Here is a 20835-nt window from a genome sequence, read left to right as displayed (position 1 = left end):
TGTAGCTAGGCAACATTTGCAAATCTAATCATCTTACTTACAGCTGAAATGACTTTTTTGCCTCCTTTGAGCATATTACAAAAATTAAAAACCGATTTTGGAGACAAATATTTTGTTAGGAACATATCTATTTGGTAACTGATCATAACTGGGACATTCCATTATAAAATGAAACTCATCCCCAATCACAGACATGTTACAAACCTTACAAAGCCGTAACTCTTGAACTGAACTGAACTGTTTTCTCTTTAATACACACATGGCACACTGAAGTGAACTGAATTGTTTTCTCTTTAATACACACATGGCACACTGAAGTGAACTGAACTGTTTTCTCTTTAATACACACATGGCACACTGAAGTGAACTGAATTGTTTTCTCTTTAATACACACATGGCACACTGAAGTGAACTGAACTGTTTTCTCTTTAATACACACATGGCAACACTGAAGTGAACTGAACTGTTTTATCTTTAATACACACATGGCAACACTGAAGTGAACTGAATTGTTTTCTCTTTAATACACACATGGTAACACTGAAGTGAACTGAATTGTTTTCTCTTTAATACACACATGGTAACACTGAAGTGAACTGAATTGTTTTCTCTTTAATACACACATGGTAACACTGAAGTGAACTGAATTGTTTTCTCTTTAATACACACATGGTACACTGAAGTGAACTGAACTGTTTTCTCTTTAATACACACATGGCACACTGAAGTGAACTGAACTGTTTTCTCTTTAATACACACATGGTACACTGAAGTGAACTGAATTGTTTTCTCTTTAATACACACATGGCACACTGGAGTGAACTGAATTGTTTTCTCTTTAATACACACATGGCACACTGAAGTGAACTGAATTGTTTTCTCTTTAATACACACATGGTAACACTGAAGTGAACTGAATTGTTTTCTCTTTAATACACACATGGTAACACTGAAGTGAACTGAACTGTTTTCTCTTTAATAGACACATGGCACACTGAAGTGAACTGAATTGTTTTCTCTTTAATACACACATGGCACACTGAAGTGAACTGAACTGTTTTCTCTTTAATACACACATGGCACACTGAAGTGAACTGAATTGTTTTCTCTTCAATGAGGTTTTGGTTCAGGTTAGTTCCTCAAGGAGGCGTCACTGCGTTTGAACTAATCCATATATGCTGCACCACATCTGCAAAGCAGATGATTGCCTTGCAGCGTAACCAAACAGCCAGATCTTGAGAAAACAAATTCTAACAAATAAAATAAAACAAAATAATCAAATAGATAACAGACAAACAAATACGTAATCTAAAGATATATAAATAAAATAACCAACCAAATAATAATGATAATAACAGCAACAGTAATAATAATGATAAGAATATCAATAATAAGAACAAGAATAATAGTGATATAAAACAAATCAATAAGAATAATGATGATAAAAGGTAAGCACATTTAAATATAGTGACGAGGGAAGTGGAAGAAGCAAAGATATGTTTGTTTTTTTCATCCTGTCCTGTAAGGACAAAGAAAAAAAGATGAAAGAAATTAACATAATAACAAGAAAAAAATGAATGGAATTACTGAAGCAGACACACAAACATATATGTACATGCATATGCTTTAGCATTTAATAATCAAAAGCATATCAGTACATGCATACATACACATAATAGACATGTAAGTAAAGATATCAATATACATTCATACAATGATACATACAAAGAGACAAATGCAAGAAGTATGCCTCTACACAAATAAATATACAATTTACTAATATGTAAAACAAAAACAAAAAAGTTACCTTCACTGCAGTTCATGAAGTCTAAAGCATGACATTTAACTGCATTATTTTCGTTTCAGTAGAATGGCAACAGCCACAGACACAGCAAGGTAAAAAAAAAAAGAAAAAAAAAAGAGAGAGAAAAGGCACAGTCATTGTGTATCATTTGAAAGATTCTTCCAGACGGGCGCTGTAGCCTAGTGGTTAAAACGTTGGACTTTCAATCTATGGGTCTGGGGTTCGAACCTCGGTGACGGCGCCTGGAGGGTAAAGGGTGGAGATTTTTCCGATCTCCCAGGTCAACATATGTGCAGACCTGCTAGTGCCTGAACCCCCTTCGTGTGAGTACGCAAGCAGAAAATCAGATACGCATGTTAAAGATCCTGTAATCCATGTCAGCGTTCGGTGGGTTATGGAAACAAGAACATACCCTGCATGCACACCCCCGAAAACGGAGTATGGCTGCCTACATGGCGGGGTAAGAACGGTCGTACACGTAAAAGCCCACTCGTGTGCATACGAGTGAACATGGGAGTTGCAGCCCATGAATGAAGGAGAAGAAGAAGAAGAAGAAGATTCTTCCCCCCCACCCCACCCCCCCTCACCCCATGTGGGACCATGGCCTAGTGGTACTGTGCCTGACTAGGAAGCAAGTGTCCACGGGTTTGATTCTCATGTACAGACCAGGATTTCTCGTGTGTGGTGGTCTGTGTGCTCGTCATTTGGATGAGACGATAAATCGAGGTCCCGTAAGCAGCAAACACTTAGCAATCATAAAAGAACCCATGGCAAGGAAAAAAACAAAAAAACAAAAAAAACAAGGGGTTGCCCATGGCATCATTCTATAGAAAAATTCACTTTGAAGGCAGAACAGAAAGAAAGAAAAAAAAACCAAGGGGTTGCTCATGGCATCATTCTATAGAAAAATTCACTTTGAAAGTCAGATAAACAACACATGCAGGCAGAACAGAAAGAAAGAAAAAAAAATGGAAAAAAAGAAAAAGGTGGCACTGAGACAATGCGCTCTTCCCTGAGTAGAGCAGTCTGAGCGTCATACACAGAAATCTGGTGAGACATACAGCTACAGTACAATACGATACAGTATATACAATACAACAAGACACAGTACAACACAGCACAATATGACACAACACAACACAACACAGCACAATAACACCACAACACAACACTGCACAATATGACACAACACAGTACAACACAACAAATGCAAGACAACAAAATTCAACTGAACACGATATGACACAACACAGTACAATACAACACAGCACAACACAACATCCTCTTCCCCACCACACCCACCCACACACTCCTTGTCTGTGGTGTCTACATCCTGACTAACCTTTCTTTCTTAAATTTTTTCCCGTGTTTTTTTTCTTTTTTTCTTTTCTTTTACAGCACATGTGGTGTAGCGTTTGTGGATCTGACCACACACTCTGACACCTTGAAAACTGAAAGAAACTGAAACTGAACTCACCTGGCCACATGGTCGGCCATCCCAGTGGCCATGATCTTCCGCAGCTCCAACATCTGCTGGTCGGTGGGCGGGGCGAGGGCGGGGTCGATGCATAAATCAAGGCCTGGCACGCGCAGGTTGACTGGTGACACAGGAACAGGCTCCGCCCATTAATCTACATCACTTCTACAGGCTCTGCCCTTCAGTCTACGTCACATCTACATGCTCCACCCTTCAGTCTATTTTACATCTACAGGCTCCGCCCTTCAGTCTGCATCACATCTACAGGGTCCGCCCATTAGTTTATGTCACATCTACAGGCTCCGCCCATTAGTCTATTTCACATCTACAGGCTCCGCACATGAGTCTGTCAGATCTACAGGCTCCGCCCATTAGTCTATGTCACATCTACAGGCTCTGTCCATCAGTCTTTGTCACATCTACAGGCTCCACCCATCAGTCTGTGTCACATCTACAGGCTCCACCCATCAGTCTGTATCACATCTACAGGCTCCGCCCATTAGTCTATGTCACATCTACAGGCTCTGTCCATCAGTCTTTGTCACATCTGCAGGCTCCGTCCATCAGTCTTTGTCACATCTACTGGGTCCGCCCATTAGTCTACATCATCTACAGGGTCCGATCATTAATATACATCACATCTACTGGGTCCGCTCATTAGTCTACATCACATTTACAGGATCCGACCATTAGTCTAAGTCACATCTACAGGATCCACCCATTAGTCTCTATCATCTACAGGGTCCGCTCATTAGTCTGCATCACATCTACAGGGTCCGTTCATTAGTATACATCACATCTACAGGGTCTGCCCATTAATCTATGTCACATCTACAGGGTCCGCCCATTAGTCTGCATCACATCTACAGGGTCCGCTCATTAGTCTATGTCACATCTACAGGGTCCGTTCATTAGTATACATCACATCTACAGGGTCCGTTCATTAGTATACATCACATCTACAGGGTCTGCCCATTAGTCTACGTCACATCTATAGGGTCTACCCATTACTCTATGTCACATCTACAGGGTCTAACATTCGTCTACATCGCATCTTTAGGGTCTGGCCATTAGTCTGTGCCAACAGCTGACTGTCATAGCATGCAAACATGAATCTGAGCCCGGGTCAGAGTGCGACGAACTCTCACCTTCCTTCGTCAGCTGGTGTCTCAGTTTGCGCACCTCCTGCATGGCCTTGTAGCGGATGCCATATTTGGCGCAGAAGTCAAAGGTCATGCCTTGCGACTCACATGCCCCCACCGCCTTCACCAGCATCGCCACGTCTCCCAACTGCTGGGACTGACCCTGCACACACACACACACACACACACACATATACACACACGCACACACACACACACATGCACACACACACACATATATAACACACACACATGCACACACATACACACACACACAAACACACGCACACACACATGCATACACACACACACACACATGCATACACACATGGATACACACACGCACACACATACACACACACATGCACACACACACACACACACATACACACACACGCACACTCACACACATGCACAACATACACACACACATGCACACACACACACACACACACACACACTCACAGAGACACACACACACACACACACACACACACACACACACACACACACACACACACAAACAAGAGGGTTATTGATTAACAGAACAAGCATCGAGAGCAAAGTCAGGGAAATATACCAGCAAAATGGCAAAAGTTTTTAATTCTCGTATTATTAATTTTCAACAACCGGTAACTATCAATCAGTCTAATACATTACAGTAATTTAATAACATAAAGGCAGATTCATACATTATCGACCAGGGTAAAGCTGAACGTTTTTATAATTAAGTTCAGCAAACATGTCAAATGCATATGTCAAGAACTTATTTCTAGCTAACACATAATATTTGAATGTCAGAGTCTAAAATGTTTTTTACAAGACTTCATTGAAAGTTCTTGTGAATGTGTTTTCAACAATTTAAACATGTTATGTGTTATTGCAGGTTTGCTGCATAGTCCAATAGGACATTTGTTATGATTGTTTGATGCTGGCATGTACAGCGTTTCCTTTTTTTCCCCCCAGTGCTGCACAGAGATGCATACACACAGGTTCATTAGTCTATACAAACACACAAAGGCACACACCTATCAACACACAAGCAAATGATCCCACAGGCACATGAATATATCTATGCACAGACATACAAACCCCAACAGCATATGAACACACAGGCACATGAAAAAAAAATGTATGCACAACCTGAACACCACAGCACAGCATTCAATGACTTTGCTGATCTCATGGTACCACACATGTATACATCCATACACATAGAGAAGAGCACGCACACAGAAACACACACATACAAACTGAAGCATACACATGAACACAGACACACACGCACACTCACTGAAGCACACCCACACACACACTGACGCACACACACACACACACACACACACACGCCATGCACACACACACACACACACACCAATGCATACACACACACAAACACACACTGAAACATACATATCCCCCCATCACTCCTCCCCCCCGCCCCCAAACCCATCCACACACAAACACAAATACACACACACACAGAGACCAAATTCTGATACTCACACTATCTGTCCAGATTTTCTTGACCTTTTTAATCCTCTCTTTCCGAACTTTGGCATCTTCATCCTGTGGTGGCAAAAGACAAGTGAGTAAAAAAGCGAAAAACGAGGACAACAACACAAACAGAAATGGAAGAGGAAAAAGAGAGGAAGGATTAACAAATCTATGAGAGCAGAGGGAATGCATACTTGCACACGCACATGCACACCCACACATGCACACCCACACATGCTCTGGTAAAAGACAAAACATCTAGAAGCAAACAACCACAGTTCCCACCCAAAAAAAACCCCAATGAAAAACCACACTGATATGTATATATATTATAATCTGCAGGATTCATTTATCAACTTTTTCAAAATCAAACCAATCAGTCAAGCTGCCCATGTCCAATGCTGTGGAAATCTGATATTGGTGGAGAGTCAATTAGCTGTGTGTGTCATCGAATGTATGGTATATCAAAACATTCATATACAAAATAGAAAACTTTACATACACATACAATGAAACACACACAGTAAAGAACAGTGAAACGCTTTTTTTTCTGTTCCAAAATTCTGAATCATTCAGGATGATTTGGAGTCCTGTATCTGTTCAGTCAGATGCCTCAAGAAATAAGATGAAATCAAACAAGCAATCACTGCAATGTCTAAATAAAATCAAAGTCTATAAAAAATTATAAAAAATTAAACAAAAATAAAATAAATAGGGAAGAGGAGAATAAAAAATTTTATATTCTCTTCTTCTTTCTTCTCTTAAAAAAAAAAAAAATTTCATTTCTTTTATGTTTAATTTTTTCACAATCTGTATTAGATGGCACTGTGTATACAATGTGTTTCGATGTTGTCATCAGCCTGGCAGCACACTCCTTCCTGTCATGAACAATGCTCCACACACTCCACCTTACCTCTTTATCCGCATTCTGGAAATCCACAAACAGCTCGTCCACAGACAGGGCGGCCACAGCGATGATGATGTAGGGCAGGAGGTCAGCGCGCGTCGTGGCGGCCAGCATGCGGGCGTAGCGCGGGGCCACTGGGTACTGGGCCATCGTGTGGCCCAGAGCTGTGATGGTGGGCGTCGCCTCCTCTGACAACAATAACTCAAATAATTAATAACAATAACATAGCAGTCATATAGAGAGCTGTGATGGTGGGCGTCGCCTCCTCTGACAACAATAACTCAAATAATTAATTAATGATAACAATAACAAAGCAGGCATATAGAGAACTGCGGTGGTGGGCGTCGCCTCCTCTGACAACAGTAACTCAAATAATTCATAATGATAACAATAACAATGTAAACATATAGAGAACTGTGATGGTGGGCGTCGCCTCCTCTGACAACAATAACTCAAATAATCAATAATGATAACAATAACATAGCAGTCATATAGAGAGCTATGATGGTGGGCGTTGGTTCCTCTGACAACAATAACTCAAATAATTCATAATGATAACAATAACATAGCAGGCATATAGAGAAGTGTGATGGTGGGCGTCGCCTCCTCTGACAACAGTAACTCAAATAATTCATAATGATAACAATAACATAGCAGTCATATAGAGAACTGCGGTGGTGGGCGTCGCCTCCTCTGACAACAGTAACTCAAATAATTCATAATGATAACAATAACATAGCAGTCATATAGAGAACTGCGGTGGTGGGCGTCGCCTCCTCTGACAACAGTAACTCAAATAATTAATAATGATAACAATAACATAGCAGGCATATAGAGAGCTGTGATGGTGGGCGTCGCCTCCTCTGACACTAACACTGTTATGACAATGATGACAATAATGATAACACTAACAATCTGATGACAATGATGACAATAATGATAACACTAACAATCTGATGACAATAATGACAACAATGATAACACTAACAATCTGATGACAATGATGACAACAATGATAACACTAACAATCTGATGACAATGATGACAATAATGATAACACTAATAATCTGATGACAATGATGACAATAATGATAACACTAACAATCTGATGACAATTATGACAACAATGATAACACTAACAATCTGATGACAATGATGACAATTATGATAACACTAACAATCTGATGACAATGATGACAATTATGATAACACTAACAACCTGATGACAATGATAACACTAACAATCTGTTGACAATGATGACAATTATGATAACACTAACAATCTGATGACAATGATGATAATTATGATAACACTAACAATCTGATGACAATTATGACAACACTAACAATCTGATGACAATGATGACAATAATGATAACACTAACAATCTGATGACAATGATGACAATAATGATAACACTAACAATCTGATGACAATGATGACAATAATGATAACACTAACAATCTTATGACAATAATGACAACAATGATAACACTAACAATCTGATGACAATGATGACAATAATGATAACACTAACAATCTGATGACAATAATGACAACAATGATAACACTAACAATCTGATGACAATGATGACAACAATGATAACACTAACAATCTGATGACAATGATGACAATAATGATAACACTAACAATCTGATGACAATGATGACAACACTAACAATCTGATGACAATGATGACAATAATGATAACACTAACAATCTGATGACAATGATGACAATAATGATAACACTAACAATCTGATGACAATGATGACAATAATGATAACACTAACAATCTTATGACAATAATGACAACAATGATAACACTAACAATCTGATGACAATGATGACAATAATGATAACACTAACAATCTGATGACAATAATGACAACAATGATAACACTAACAATATGATGACAATGATGACAATAATGATAACACTAACAATCTGATGACAATGATAACAATAATGATAACACTAACAATCTTATGACAATAATGACAACAATGATAACACTAACAATCTGATGACAATAATGACAACAATGATAACACTAACAATCTGATGACAATGATGACAACAATGATAACACTAACAATCTGATGACAATGATGACAACACTAATAATCTGATGACAATGATGACAATAATGATAACACTAACATTCTGATGACAATTATGACAACAATGATAACACTAACAATCTGTTGACAATGATGACAATTATGATAACACTAGCAATCTGATGACAATGATGATAATTATGATAACACTAACAATCTGATGACAATTATGACAACACTAACAATCTGATGACAATTATGACAACAATGATAACACTAACAATCTGATGACAATTATGACAACAATGATAACACTAACAATCTGATGACAATGATGACAATAATGATAACACTAACAATCTGATGACAATTATGACAACACTAACAATCTGATGACAATGATGACAATAATGATAACACTAACAATCTGATGACAATGATGACAATAATGATAACACTAACAATCTGATGACAAATATGACAATAATGATAACACTAACAATCTTATGACAATAATGACAACAATGATAACACTAACAATCTGATGACAATGATGACAATAATGATAACACGAACAATCTGATGACAATGATGACAATAATGATAACACTAACAAACTGATGACAATAATGACAACAATGATAACACTAACAATATGATGACAATGATGACAATAATGATAACACTAACAATCTGATGACAATGATGACAGTTATGATAACACTAATAATCTGATGACAATGATGACAACAATGATAACACTAACAATCTGATGACAATAATGACAACAATGATAACACTAACAATCTGATGACAATGATGACAACAATGATAACACTAACAATCTGATGACAATGATGACAACACTAATAATCTGATGACAATGATGACAATAATGATAACACTAACATTCTGATGACAATTATGACAACAATGATAACACTAACAATCTGTTGACAATGATGACAATAATGATAACACTAACAATCTGATGACAATGATAACACTAACAATCTGTTGACAATGATGACAATTATGATAACACTAACAATCTGATGACAATGATGATAATTATGATAACACTAACAATCTGATGACAATGATGACAACACTAACAATCTGATGACAATGATGACAATAATGATAACACTAACAATCTGATGACAATGATGACAATAATGATAACACTAACAATCTGATGACAATGATGACAATAATGATAACACTAACAATCTTATGACAATAATGACAACAATGATAACACTAACAATCTGATGACAATGATGACAATAATGATAACACTAACAATCTGATGACAATAATGACAACAATGATAACACTAACAATCTGATGACAATGATGACAACAATGATAACACTAACAATCTGATGACAATGATGACAATAATGATAACACTAACAATCTGATGACAATGATGACAACACTAACAATCTGATGACAATGATGACAATAATGATAACACTAACAATCTGATGACAATGATGACAATAATGATAACACTAACAATCTGATGACAATGATGACAATAATGATAACACTAACAATCTTATGACAATAATGACAACAATGATAACACTAACAATCTGATGACAATGATGACAATAATGATAACACTAACAATCTGATGACAATAATGACAACAATGATAACACTAACAATATGATGACAATGATGACAATAATGATAACACTAACAATCTGATGACAATGATAACAATAATGATAACACTAACAATCTTATGACAATAATGACAACAATGATAACACTAACAATCTGATGACAATAATGACAACAATGATAACACTAACAATCTGATGACAATGATGACAACAATGATAACACTAACAATCTGATGACAATGATGACAACACTAATAATCTGATGACAATGATGACAATAATGATAACACTAACATTCTGATGACAATTATGACAACAATGATAACACTAACAATCTGTTGACAATGATGACAATTATGATAACACTAGCAATCTGATGACAATGATGATAATTATGATAACACTAACAATCTGATGACAATTATGACAACACTAACAATCTGATGACAATTATGACAACAATGATAACACTAACAATCTGATGACAATGATGACAACAATGATAACACTAACAATCTGATGACAATGATGACAATAATGATAACACTAACAATCTGATGACAATTATGACAACACTAACAATCTGATGACAATAATGATAACACTAACAATCTGATGACAATGATGACAATAATGATAACACTAACAATCTGATGACAAATATGACAATAATGATAACACTAACAATCTTATGACAATAATGACAACAATGATAACACTAACAATCTGATGACAATGATGACAATAATGATAACACGAACAATCTGATGACAATGATGACAATAATGATAACACTAACAAACTGATGACAATAATGACAACAATGATAACACTAACAATATGATGACAATGATGACAATAATGATAACACTAACAATCTGATGACAATGATGACAGTTATGATAACACTAATAATCTGATGACAATGATGACAACAATGATAACACTAACAATCTGATGACAATAATGACAACAATGATAACACTAACAATCTGATGACAATGATGACAACAATGATAACACTAACAATCTGATGACAATGATGACAACACTAATAATCTGATGACAATGATGACAATAATGATAACACTAACATTCTGATGACAATTATGACAACAATGATAACACTAACAATCTGTTGACAGTGATGACAATTATGATAACACTAGCAATCTGATGACAATGATGATAATTATGATAACACTAACAATCTGATGACAATTATGACAACACTAACAATCTGATGACAATTATGACAACAATGATAACACTAACAATCTGATGACAATGATGACAATAATGATAACACTAACAATCTGATGACAATTATGACAACACTAACAATCTGATGACAATGATGACAATAATGATAACACTAACAATCTGATGACAATGATGACAATAATGATAACACTAACAATCTGATGACAATGATGACAATAATGATAACACTAACAATCTTATGACAATAATGACAACAATGATAACACTAACAATCTGATGACAATGATGACAATAATGATAACACTAACAATCTGATGACAATGATGACAATAATGATAACACTAACAAACTGATGACAATAACGACAACAATGATAACACTAACAATATGATGACAATGATGACAATAATGATAACACTAACAATCTGATGACAATGATGACAGTTATGATAACACTAATAATCTTATGACAATGATGACAACAATGATAACACTAACAATCTGATGACAATAATGACAACAATGATAACACTAACAATCTGATGACAATGATGACAATTATGATAACACTAACAATCTGATGGTGGATGTCAGGTCTTCACATAATTACAATGATATCAACGACACTACTAATGTTTTGTTGACAGACAAGACTTGGTCAGGTCTACAAATAATGATAATAAAAAAACAACAACAACAAAAACAAGATCAGCAAAAAAACAACAGAAACCAATATCATTTTAAAGTACACTCTGCAAGCAAATGACACACTGATGGAACACACTGTCTCAACAATGTTCCTCTGTGACACTGAAACCTGATGTGTGAACGACACTGACCTTTCTTGCCCTTGACCTTGCTGCCTGCTCCCTGCTTGACCTCCAAAGCCCCCAGAGACAACAGCAGTTTTTCAGCCACCTACAACATGACAACCATCACGTCAGTACAATGTTTACTTCTCATCTTCTTCTTCTGCGTTCACTCGTATGCACACGAGTGGGCTTTTACGTGTATGACCGTTTTTACCCCGCCATGTAGGCAGCCATACTCCGTTTTCGGGGGTGTGCATGCTGGGTATGTTCTTCTTTCCATAACCCACCGAACGCTGACACGGATTACAGGATCTTTAACATGCGTATTTGATCTTCTACTTGCATATACACACACGAAGGGGGTTCAGGCACTAGCAGGTCTGCTAGTATGTTGACCTGGGAGATCGTAAAAATCTCCACCCTTTACCCACCAGGCGCCGTCACCGTGATTCGAACCCGGGACCCTCAGATTGACAGTCCAACGCTTTAACCACTCTGCTATTGCACCCGTCCAGTACAATGTTTACAACATGACAACCATCACGTCAGCACAATGTTTACAACATGACGACCACCACATCAGTACAGTGTTTACAACATGACGACCACCACGTCAGTACAGTGTTTACAACACGACGACCATCACGTCAGTACGATGTTTACAACATGACAACCATCATGTCAGTACAATGTTTACAACATGACAACCATCACGTCCACCACGTCAGTACGATGTTTACAACATGACAACCATCATGTCAGTACAATGTTTACAACATGATGACAATGTTTACAACATGACGACCATCACGTCAGTACAATGTTTACAACATGACGACCATCACGTCAGTACAATGTTTACAACATGACAACCATCACGTCCACCACGTCAGTACAATGTTTACAACATGACGACCATCACGTCAGTACAATGTTTACAACATGATGACAATGTTTACAACATGACGACATCACGTCAGTACAATGTTTACAACATGACGACCATCACGTCAGTACAATGTTTACAACATGACAACCATCACGTCCACCACGTCAGTACAATGTTTACAACACGACGACCATCACGTCAGTACGATGTTTACAACATGACAACCATCATGTCAGTACAATGTTTACAACATGATGACAATGTTTACAACATGACGACCATCACGTCAGTACAATGTTTACAACATGACGACCATCATGTCAGTACAATGTTTACAACATGACGACCATCACGTCAGTACAATGTTTACAACATGACGACCATCACGTCAGTACAATGTTTACAACATGACAACCATCACGTCAGTACAATGTTTACAACATGACGACCATCACGTCCACCACGTCAGTACAGCGTAACATGACAACCACCACCTTCATGGTGCTGGTAAAAATGGTCTTACACGTAAAAGCCCAATCGAGTATATGAGTGAACGTGGTGGGTGTTGCAGCTAACGAATAAAGAAGAAGAAGGAGAAAAAGGAGAAGAAGATAAAGAAGAAGAAGAAGAAGAACTGGTTGGGAGGAAGAGGAGGCGACCCACCTGTATCTGGGCACAGTCAGGAGGGGTGGGAAAGGGGAAGTTGACCACTTTGCTGATGCCCATTGCCTGTCCCAACACACAACCACGTTTTTCACTTCATTTTCGCTTTCTCAAGGCGGCGTCACCGCATTCTGACAAATCCAAACATAATAATAATAATAATAATAATAATGGATACTTATATAGCACACTATCCAGAATAATAATAATGGATACTTATATAGCACACTATCCAGAAATCTGCTCTAGGTGCTGTACAAAAACACTTTTGTTAACATAAAACATTACATCAATGTTACATACACACACACACCAAAATGTGACTACACACACACACACTCACACACACACTACATACATACATTTTAACAAACATGTGTATCTAACAGCTACCCTAACACATACGCACACATAGGCAGGCACAAACTTACATAAACACACGCACACACAATACACATTCATATACATGCATGTAGTTATGTACACATACATATGTATACACACATAGTCAAGCACAGCTAACGCAAAGGAAGTGGACCTGCCACAATTGAAACATGCTACACCACAACTGATAGACAGGCACTTGACCAGCAATGTAACCCAACATGCTTTAAAGATAAGATAAGATAAGATAAGAATAACTTTATTATCTCCAACTGGAGAAATTTGGTCAGGTGCATTATCACAACATAGACAAGTAAACAAATATGGGGACCATAACTGTAAAAGTCAACAACAGCTTTTACGAATATTATGAAGATACAAATGTAAAAAATATCACATACACCGTTTCATACATACATCCACACACTGCAGGTAATAACTAGTATTCTTAATGTAAAAACAGAAAGAATTAAGAAACATTATTTGAATATAATTATAAACATAGCCTACTATACTGCACATTGATTATAATAGACAGATAAGATAAGAATAAAGATAAATTGTGGAAAAACCACAACCAGATAATCAGCCCCCCCCCCCCCGCCGCCACCCCTACCCACCCCACACACGCGGATTACTTGATTAAACAAGAGTAATAAACGTGTGTTCTCAAATAAAAGCATTTCACATATTCGCTTTTAAAAAACACTGCAATTGATTATTACATCGTAATTATTAAACAGAAATATATTTAGAATATGGACATTAGCATTAGACATATGTCAGGCCTGGAGCGCTTGCACACATATATCTATGTAGCTACCAGAGTGGATTTCTTCCACAGAAGTTTGCCAAAGGACAAGACTTGTGTGTTGCCGAGGGTTCCTTTTATGTCCGTCATGTGCCTGCTGCACACAGGACCTTGCTTTATCGACTTATTCTACGCTCAGTTTGGTTTTCCAGACAAACTCGGGGAGACAGGGCAAGACTGGGGTTCGAACCCAGAACCTCATGGACACTGTACTGGCAGACAAGCCCTGATGCTGAACAATGTACCTTCCAATGTTTCCACATTAACTTCATCATCCCTTGGAGGGGGATTCAAAGCCTTGAACATGTTCCTCATGAGTTTAGTTTTTTTTTAGTTTTAGTAGCTCAAGGAGGCGTCACTGCGTTCGGACAAATCCATATACGCTACACCACATCTGCCAAGTAGATGCCTGACCAGCAATGTAACCCAACGCGCTTAGTCAGGCCTTGAGACAAACGATCGTGCATCGACCGGGTCCTCATGAATAAAGTGACAGAAAATACGAAAAAAAAACCCAACTTAGCCGTATGCAGAGCACAGGATCAGGAGTCAAGATGACTGCTTGAAAAGAGGACGCTAGTCAGGGATGCAAATGGGAGGTTATCTACTTCAGGAGGTTATCCACCGTAGCTGCTTTCGTTTTCTCCGCATAGACGGTAGTAATTTGCACAGGACAGGAATCAGACCCCTGCCGGAGTCTGCACAAGTGGGTCACAGTTAAGTATGTGTAATTAAATCAAGATTTCTAGGTGTCTACAAGCGACGAACTGACCTTCATCTGAAGAACCAGGTCATCCACCGGGCGACGGCTCATCTCCGGCTGGGTGTGCTCCTCAAAGTGGTTCTTGTACATCGCTGAGGAGTACAGCCTGCAGCACAACAACTAATCTATCAATCAAATCAAATCAAACCAAAAAGTATTTTATTAATCAACATGGAAATTCATTTGTGCAGTCACGGCTCGTTATAAACGCATATATCATATGGTAAGGCACAGCATAAAAAGAGATTAAATTTAGTCAAACAAGCCACACTCACACACACACACACACACAGAGTTAAAAGAATATGAACTGTTGCACATATATGTGTACCACATAAACACATTTAACAAACAAATCCTTATATATCTCAGTAAAATGCACACACACACACAAACACACACAGTTAAAATAATATAAACTGTTGTACCTATATGCGTACAATAAATGTATCCAGCAAATAAATCCATACGTCTCAATAAAATGTACACACCTACTAACACACACACACACAAACACATATCACGCCAATAAATTCAGATAAAATCTATGTAATCTGAAAGTCACTCACATGCACTCACCATGCCACTGTCTTTATTCACAGTTCCCATATGGAGGGATGGCCTAGAGGTAACATGTCCGCCTAGGAAGAGAGAGAATCTGAGCTTGCTGGTTTGAATCATGGCTCAGCTGCCGATATTTTCTCCCCCTCCACTAGACACTGAGTGGTGGTCTGCATGCTAGTCATTCAGATGAGACGATTAACCGAGGTCCCATGTGCAGCATGCACTTAGCGCACGTAAAAGAACCCACGGCAACAAAAGGGTTGTTCCTGGCAAAATTCTGTAGAAAAATCCACTTCAATATGAAAAACAAATAAAACTGCACGCAGGAAAAAAAAAAGAAAAAGAAAAAAAAAGGTTGGCACTGTAGTGTAGCGACGTGCTCTCCCTGGGGAGAGCAGCCTGAATTTCACACAGAGAAATCTGTTGTGATAAAAAGAAATACAAACACAAACACAGTACATTCCGCGTCACTGTCATACTTCACACTACATGTGGCGACTCGGGAGTGTGGGGCATGGGAGTGATGCCACACAAACTGTGCAGACGATGGAGCAAGCAACAAAGACAAAAATAAGGAAGAAGAAGGTAAATCAAAAAACAAAAAAATACAAAGAAGAAAGAACGTGCTGGGACTGACCGGTAACACTTGCCAGGGCCGACACGCCCTGCTCTTCCCGTGCGCTGACTGGCTGACGCTTTGGACGTCCAGGTGATCTTGAATGTGGACACGCCCGTCACTTTGTCGTAAAATTTGGTTTTTGTCTGCACAGCACATTCACACATCATAGACTGACATAGGCTTACAGCTAGGGCCAACAGCAAAGTGAGAGCTGTATGATCAACGGTTTCTCCACTGCAATGGGAAGTCATTCACAGCTTAGTTTTTTTTGTGAAGGGCTATGACCCTAAAACAAGGAGGCAAAATTGCACTGGCTCTTAGTGCTGCTGCCTTGGGGGCTAGTTGGCCTTCGGGGACATTCCCAGTGCTGACTGTCCTAAAACCCTCTTGGTCAAGAGAGTGGGGATGTAACCTGGCCAAGACATTGTCCACAATAGTCAAATTCTAGCCCAGATAGTGGGGACAGCAGCTGCCTCCTCTGCTGTTCTGATAGTCATAGCCAGACATGAGTGACAGTCATATATATTCACACCATTGTCTCTGTCACACCACAAACCCTGTTGACCTCTCTTACAGACACACACACACAGACACAGAAGGACACGCCCACGCACTGACACACACAAGGACACGCTCACACATTGACAGACACAAGGACACGCTCACACACACAAGGACATGCACACACACTGACACACACAAAAGGACACACCCATACACTGACACACACAAAGAACACACCCACACAATGACACACACACAAGAACACACACCTACATACACTAAAGGACACGCCCACACACCGACACACAAGGACACACCCACACATTGACACACATCCAAGGGCACTTACCTACATACACGAAAGGACACACCCACACACTGACACACAAGGACATGCCCACACACCGACACACACAAGGACATGCCCATATACTTACACACACACACAAGGACATGCCCACACACCGACACACAAGGACACACCCACACAGAAAGACACGCCCACCTTCCCAGTGTCCACCACATAGGTGATGTTGGGGATGGTCAGGGAGGTCTCGGCCACGTTGGTGGCCACCACACACAGCCGGCAGCCCGGGGGCGGAGCCTCAAACACCTGCACACAGGTAAGGATACGGATACGGGTACAGATATTTCATTCATTAGGCCATAGCCCCTAAAAGGGGAACACGCACAAACAACATCTGTTGCGTCGCATTTGTTTGAACAGACACAAAGAAAAAACAAAACATGAGATAAACATTTATGACAGCAAAACATGTTATGAAGCTGCAGTTTCTCCTAAATTCAAATGCTTTGTGCAAGAAGATGGGACTAAATTCCACACATCATTTTGTCGTTTTGAAGACATCGATAAACTCAACTTGAATGTACAAGGGTGTCCATAATATTCTGATGGAATATATATTTTTCTCTTATCTCTTCAAGAGCTGGACAGCTCAGCACAAAAAGTACTTTATCTCCTTTTCTGTTACGCACACAGGTAAGGTCACAGGTGAGAAGTTAGTTATGATGATGGCGATATGGATACTTATACGATATGGACAGCGTCTATCCTCTGTCATAGACCAAACTGTAAGTACTTTACAGTGTGTATGTGTGTGTGTGTGTGTGTGTGTGTGTGTGTGTGTGTGTGCGTGCATGCACGCATGTCATTTTTAGTAATCTATACCCTTTTTTGTTGGATGTTTTCATTTGTTAATATTGTTGTGCAATACCCTATTGTCTTAACATGAGTATGTGTGTGGGGGGGGTTAGTATATCGTCAGCTATTGGGAATTCTCATTTGACTCGTTTTAATCTCTTCTTATGTTGCGCATGATTTTATGCCAGTGTTTACAACGAGCCTGTGATTGCACAACTTAATTTCCATGTGGATTAATAAAGTGTTTTTGATTGATTGATTGATTGAAACACGAAATCATTTGCACAGCATGCTTCCTACCTAAGTAGAGCTGACCGACAACTGCCACTGAGCACTCATCGTTCCTTTCCTGTGTCATTCAACCAGGTTTCAGTCACACACACACACACACACACACACACACACACACACACACACACAGGGACATGCAACATTTTAAGTATGTGCCAGTGTTGTTTATTTACCCCGCCATGTAGGCAGCCAAACTCTTGTTTCCAGGTGTGTGCATGCTGGGTATGTTCTTGTTTCCATAACCCACCCAACACTGGTAACGACTGCAGGATCCCTAACATGCATATTTGATCTTCTGTGTGCGTATACACGCTGACAGACATTACAAAATGAGAGAAAGAGAGAAGGGCTACACACAAGAAAATGTATAAATTATATAATAAAAGTTCATATAAACACACACACACACACACATGCATACACATGCAGAGGAACAAACTATATACTCACTTTGCTCTGTTTGTGGGACGAAAGCAGAGAGTAAAGAGGCAAAACCCACAGAGGTTCTTTCGTCACAACATCCATGCCTTGATCAGCAATCTGTGAACACCACGACCACAATCCTCAACATCAGATGTCCAAAATCAAGCACCTCATCTACTTTCACGGACACAAGCAAACAGACAAATAAATCTTCAATCAATCATTAAAGCATAATTGATTGATTGATTGATGTGGATACTTCTATAGCGCCTATCCTCGGTCAGAGACCAAGCTCTAAGCGCTTTACATACACGGGGACATTTGCACCACAGGCTGCCTACCTGGCTAGAGCTGAATGACGGCTGCCACTGAGCGCTCACAAACTCAAACATGCAGAGACAGTTTAGTGTGCACAATATCTAATTTGTTTGTTTTTTTCAAATTCCAACAGAGTGACACAGGCAGACATACAGACAAGGCACAGCCTCCTTGCAAATCTCTTTCTCTTCTTTCACACATGGATAAGGTAATACTCACTCATTTATTTGCATATGTTTGCACATGCAAGCACACACGCACACACACGCGTGCGCACACACAGTGTCTTCCAAATCTCTTTCTCTTCTGTTTCTCTGTCACACATAGATACCGTAAGACTCATTCGCATACGCATGCACGCACAAACACACACACGCAAACAGATAAACAGTGGCTTTTGCAAACACACACACCCACACCTACACCCACCCACCCACATACAGACACACCCACACCCACGCAGATCCACACACCTACACTCACACACACACACACAACAACAAACACACATACGCTTAATATGCTCATGTTTATGTTTCAATGTTTCTTATAAACTTTAAGGTTTTATGACAATAAAAAGTATTCTATTCTATTCTACACACACAACCCTCCTCCGCACCCGCCCCCCCCACACACACCGTTCTCCACCCCCCACCCCACCTCTCCCCACACACACACAGAGGTAATGACAACAACAACAAAGAGGACTAAGGGCTCACCTGAACCGCGTCCTCGTCGAGGTCGAAGTCATCGATGTCGGCCGTGTCCACGTTGGCTGCGTCCTTCCTCATCTCCTCCACATCGTCCTCCACTGGGGCTGACGAGTACCTGTCATGCACACCATGCACACCTGTCAGGTGTCTGGGTCGGCGTCCT

At 39.2% G+C, this 20835-nt stretch overlaps 1 protein-coding gene across 1 annotated transcript in view; it reads right to left on the bottom strand.

Annotated features, from left to right (window-relative positions):
• The window catches only part of LOC143302360 (putative ATP-dependent RNA helicase DHX37), a 54221-nt gene that overhangs the window by 12817 nt on the left and 20569 nt on the right, over positions 1 to 20835 (bottom strand). Inside the window, exons 13-23 of the mRNA XM_076617002.1 lie at positions 20679 to 20787; positions 19669 to 19758; positions 18271 to 18378; positions 17280 to 17404; positions 16088 to 16184; positions 14121 to 14186; positions 12596 to 12674; positions 6834 to 7015; positions 5930 to 5992; positions 4430 to 4586; positions 3282 to 3402 (exon numbers count right to left, since the gene is read on the bottom strand). Coding sequence (XP_076473117.1) covers positions 3282 to 3402; positions 4430 to 4586; positions 5930 to 5992; positions 6834 to 7015; positions 12596 to 12674; positions 14121 to 14186; positions 16088 to 16184; positions 17280 to 17404; positions 18271 to 18378; positions 19669 to 19758; positions 20679 to 20787 — 1197 coding nt within the window. The remainder of the gene's footprint in view (positions 1 to 3281; positions 3403 to 4429; positions 4587 to 5929; positions 5993 to 6833; positions 7016 to 12595; positions 12675 to 14120; positions 14187 to 16087; positions 16185 to 17279; positions 17405 to 18270; positions 18379 to 19668; positions 19759 to 20678; positions 20788 to 20835) is intronic.

Source organism: Babylonia areolata, chromosome 29, assembly GCF_041734735.1.
Source record: "Babylonia areolata isolate BAREFJ2019XMU chromosome 29, ASM4173473v1, whole genome shotgun sequence".
Lineage (NCBI taxonomy): Eukaryota > Metazoa > Mollusca > Gastropoda > Neogastropoda > Buccinidae > Babylonia > Babylonia areolata.
Note: the sequence above shows the minus strand (reverse complement) of the source record. Positions and strands in the feature narration are given on the sequence as shown.